This window comes from Sceloporus undulatus, unplaced genomic scaffold, assembly GCF_019175285.1.
Source record: "Sceloporus undulatus isolate JIND9_A2432 ecotype Alabama unplaced genomic scaffold, SceUnd_v1.1 scaffold_3518, whole genome shotgun sequence".
In the NCBI taxonomy this organism is placed as follows: domain Eukaryota; kingdom Metazoa; phylum Chordata; class Lepidosauria; order Squamata; family Phrynosomatidae; genus Sceloporus; species Sceloporus undulatus.
In genome coordinates, this window is record NW_024806438.1 from 1 (window position 1) to 4,024 (window position 4,024).

A 4,024-nucleotide genomic window follows, 5' to 3' on the forward strand; every position below is an offset into this window, starting at 1 on the left:
TGAGTTTGTAAAAATCACAGCAATTTACATTGGCCTTGCCTCAGAGGCTTTCTGATATCAATGGCACGTTACAGACCGCTGAAAAGCGGCGGCCTGCACCCACCCCTCTCCCTGCCAGATCGGGGCCTCAGCGGCAGCCACTAAGGTCCCAATCTGCCGCTTTCCAGGCTGCGGGGAAGCAGCAAAAGGCCACTTCCCCGAGGCCTGGAAAGGGGTGTCCTTGGGGCTTCAAGCCCCAAGGACACCCCGCGGCGGCAGGGAGGAGGAGAAAGGGGCCGCTTGGCTCCTTCCTGCTCCGACAAAAGGGTGCACTAAGCGCCCTTGCATGGCATGATGGCGTCACGTCCGCGCCGCCTCGTTTGAAGGCGGCGCGTTCGTGACACCATCATGGCGGCCCCCATGTAGATGGGGCGCCGCCATCTTGTACGTCCTCAGGACGTATTAGGCTTGGGGGCGTCAAGAAGTGATGCCCCTTTTTAAACCTAGGACCTCCTGAGGACGTCCCTTATGGCAGTTTGTAACGCGCCAATATCACCATTAAAGAACCAAAAACATACAGAAAAGGCACTTTGGAAAGTCACACTCTCTTGGCTTCAGAAACTCTCAAGCTGACTTATATCATCATCATCATCATCATCATCACACTATCATTGTCAAAGCAAGGGAGACTTGTTAGCACTTAAAGCACACAAAATAAAAAATTAAAAAAACCTTGAGGCCTCTGGCCCCTCACCACTTCCTCCTTCTGCTCCCCCTCCTCCTCCTCCTCCTCCCTCCTCCTCTTCCTCCTCCTCCTCCTTCTTCTCCTCCCCCTCCTGCTCCCCCTCTTCCTCCTCCTCCTCCTCCTTCTCCTCCCCTCCTCCTCTTCCTTCTCCTCTTCCTCCTCTTCCTCCTCCTCCTCTTCCTCCTCCTCCTCCTTCTGCTCCCCCCTCTTCCTCCTCCTCCTTCTGCTCCCCCCTCCTCCTCTTCCTCTTCCTCCTCCTCCTCCTTCTCCTCCCCCCTCCTCCATGCGCTGCACAGCCTGGGGGTGGGGTGGAGGAGGCAGAGGAGAAGGAGGTGGGCAGCGCGGGGCCACACGGGGAGGCAGGGAGGGCAGCGCGGGGCCGCGCGGAGGGCGGCACGGGGCTTCCCCCTTTGCCTTCTCTGCCCCAGGCCGCGCGGCCCTCCTCTTCCTCCTCCGCGCGGTGGAGGAGGAGGAGGGCAGCGCGGTCACGCAGCCCAGGAAGAGGTGGAGGAGGAGGTGGCAGCGGCAGGGGCAGCAGGACCGGGCTGGGGCCAGTCCTGCTGCCTCCGCGGGCCGGGGGTTGCCAACTCCTGCCTATGAGGAACGACTTAGAGAGCTGAGGATGTTTAGCCTGGAGAAGAGAAGGTTAAGAGGTGATATGATAGTCCTGTTTAAATATTTGAAGGGATGTCATATTGAGGAAGGAGCAAGTTTGTTTTCTGCTGCTCCAGAGAACAGGACCCAATGGAGCAATGTATGCTAGCTACAGGAAAAGAGATTCCACCTCAACATTAGGAGGACCTTTCTGACAGTAAGGGCTGTTCGACAGTGGAACACACTCCTTCCTTGAAGATTATGTTGGAGTCTCCCTCCTTGGAGGTCTTTAGACAGAGGCTGGATGGCCATCTGTTGGGGAGGCTTTGATTGAGAGTTCCTTCATGACAGGGGTTGGACTGGATGGCTCTTGTGGTCTCTTCCAACTGTACGATTCTATGAGAGACATCTTAACTGCCTCCTTGGGCTTTTGAAGGCACTACAAACATATTTAATTGACTGAATCTGGGAACTTCCAGCTGAACCATATTTGAGATGCAGCGATTAGGAGCAGCACTGTGTTTCAAAAGAAGAACACTGTGAAAGAAGTGGACAGATAGGGGCACATGTACACACGCAGAGACACTTTGTAATATCTGGGTCAGGAGTGATTCAGTGGTGCAGAGCTTGGGGAAAGCCAGGACTTTGTCTGTGGCACCATCCTCCCTCAAACCTCTCTGGCACGGCACTTTCCCACAGGCCCATGAGGAGACGAAGGGATGTTGGCAACGTAGCAAATGGTACCGTGGTTCCTGCCACCACCCTGGGCTTGGCAAATGCCTCCACTGTGGCGCCTGAAGAGCCCAGTCCCTTCGTGATGGTGGTCCTGAAGGAGTCGGTGGTCATCTCTGACCTGCGGCATTTCACGGGCTACCGGATTGAGATCCAGGCCTGTAACCGGGAAGCCCCTACGGAATGCAGCGTCTCCACCTACGTCAGTGCCAGGACCATGCCAGAAGGTGAGGCAGAGGTTTCTCAACCCCATTGGTGTCAGGGTGGGAAGAGGGCGTAGCTCAAGCAGCCCCAAGTGATGTTTTGTCCTCTCTGGTCTGTGTTGTTACTAGCAAAAGCAGATGACATTGTTGGGCCTGTCGCTCACGAGCTGGTAGACAAGAGCACTGTACACTTGAGATGGCAGGAGCCCCAAGAGCCCAATGGGCTCATCATCCTCTATGAGGTGAACTACGGACGCCTTGGCGAATCTGAGGTAGGTACTATTCCCATCCCTCCAGAAGGTTTCACTCTCTCTATGGTGACTGAAGGGGGGTTCATGGCCATTAATGCTTCTCAGTAGACTTGCAGGGAGGACAGTGGAAAGCACAACCAATTTTTCCTAGTGAAGACACAGTTGTGTGTGTGTGTGTGTGTGATGCATATGGGGTGTCTATCGCTCACAGCCTGCAATCACAGCTCAGGCCAAGGTGCTTTAAGGACCAAGGAGGAAAGGTCCCATGCATCTTCATGGTCTCTCTGCACATGCTCAGACACTCTCGGCCCCCTCCAGAGCTTGTGTTCAGACAGTGACCCTGCCCTCTCTTTCATCCTGTATGCTTATTTATTCTTAGTCAAGTTTCCTTTATTCCTATTGCTGTGAGTTGGGATCCCAGCAGATGAACAGACACTCTGTCTCCTCTGCCTAGGCAGAGATCACACAGAGTCCATTTGTATTTTCACAGCCAAACTTCTCCTCAAGCAAAGACGAACCAAGAGACTTTGCTGTTGGAAGGGCTCCCAAAGGGGCCATACTTGCCAGAAGACAAGTGCATGGTTTTAGTCAGGCATCTTCAACCACATCCCCTCCTTGCTGAAGCCTTACAGAGCAAATCTATGTGGGAAACCCATTCAGCTGCAGCAGAAGAGGAAAGTTGCAAGTCAGATGCCATGGCATGTTAGTCTCCCTTTTCCAGTGCTTTAGCCTTAGTTGTATCCGGATAGGTGGGTATGCAGCAGCAGTTGCCCTATCTTGACCGATTACTGGAAGTTTCACAATTGTCCAGGTACCAGAGGCATCAGCAGTAACATCCCCCCCCCCCAACTGAGCCTCTCCTTCCTCAGCTCCAGTCCTCCACAGTCAACACTTTGTCCAGGTCTTCTTTCAACGGAGGATGGCATTGTTCTTCTTTGCATTTGCTCTGTGAGGCTTCAGCAAGGAGGAGATGTCATATGGAGTGGAGACTGCTCTGGTCGCTTTGGTCAATGATCTCCGTCTGTGCATCATTATATTTTTTTCATCATCTTCTGCTTTGAATGGGAGGTTAAAGAGTAGGAAGATCGTTCATGTAGCTGTAGGGTATGCGGGTGAGGCCGCTGCCAGGATGCAAGCTCTAGAACATTTCAAGAACAGTTGGGCACATGCAGAGTAACAGCCATTGGGGTGAGTTCAGAGGCGACCAGTTGAAGAGCCACCTTTAATACGTCAGCAAACTATTATTGTTGTTCCTGATGTGCTTTTATAAGACAATGCCATTCAAGTTTTGTGGTCTCCAAAGTAAAGGATTACTAGTGAGCTGTTTCCTGAGATCAGTAACTCTACTTTGGGGCCAGGCCTTTGCCATTGTTCTGGGCCGAGGCATCCTGCCAGGTTGGCTTTAATTCCTCATTCTTGGCCTGGAAAGGCACTTCATGTTGCCACAACCACCATCACACATACACACATTGTACTTTCACTCGGTTGTCTGTTTTAGGAAATAATTGTGTTGTTTTTGT

General features: G+C 52.8%; 1 protein-coding gene across 1 annotated transcript; it reads left to right on the forward strand.

Annotated features, from left to right (window-relative positions):
• Positions 1 to 1,665: 1,665 nt before the first annotated feature.
• On the forward strand, positions 1,666 to 2,627 carry LOC121918056 (insulin receptor-like). The gene is made up of 2 exons (XM_042444165.1): positions 1,666 to 2,277; positions 2,383 to 2,627. Exons 1-2 carry the CDS (start codon positions 2,022 to 2,024, stop codon positions 2,610 to 2,612), a joined length of 486 nt encoding a protein of 161 aa, XP_042300099.1. The 5' UTR covers positions 1,666 to 2,021; the 3' UTR covers positions 2,613 to 2,627.
• The last annotated feature ends 1,397 nt before the right edge of the window (positions 2,628 to 4,024 follow it).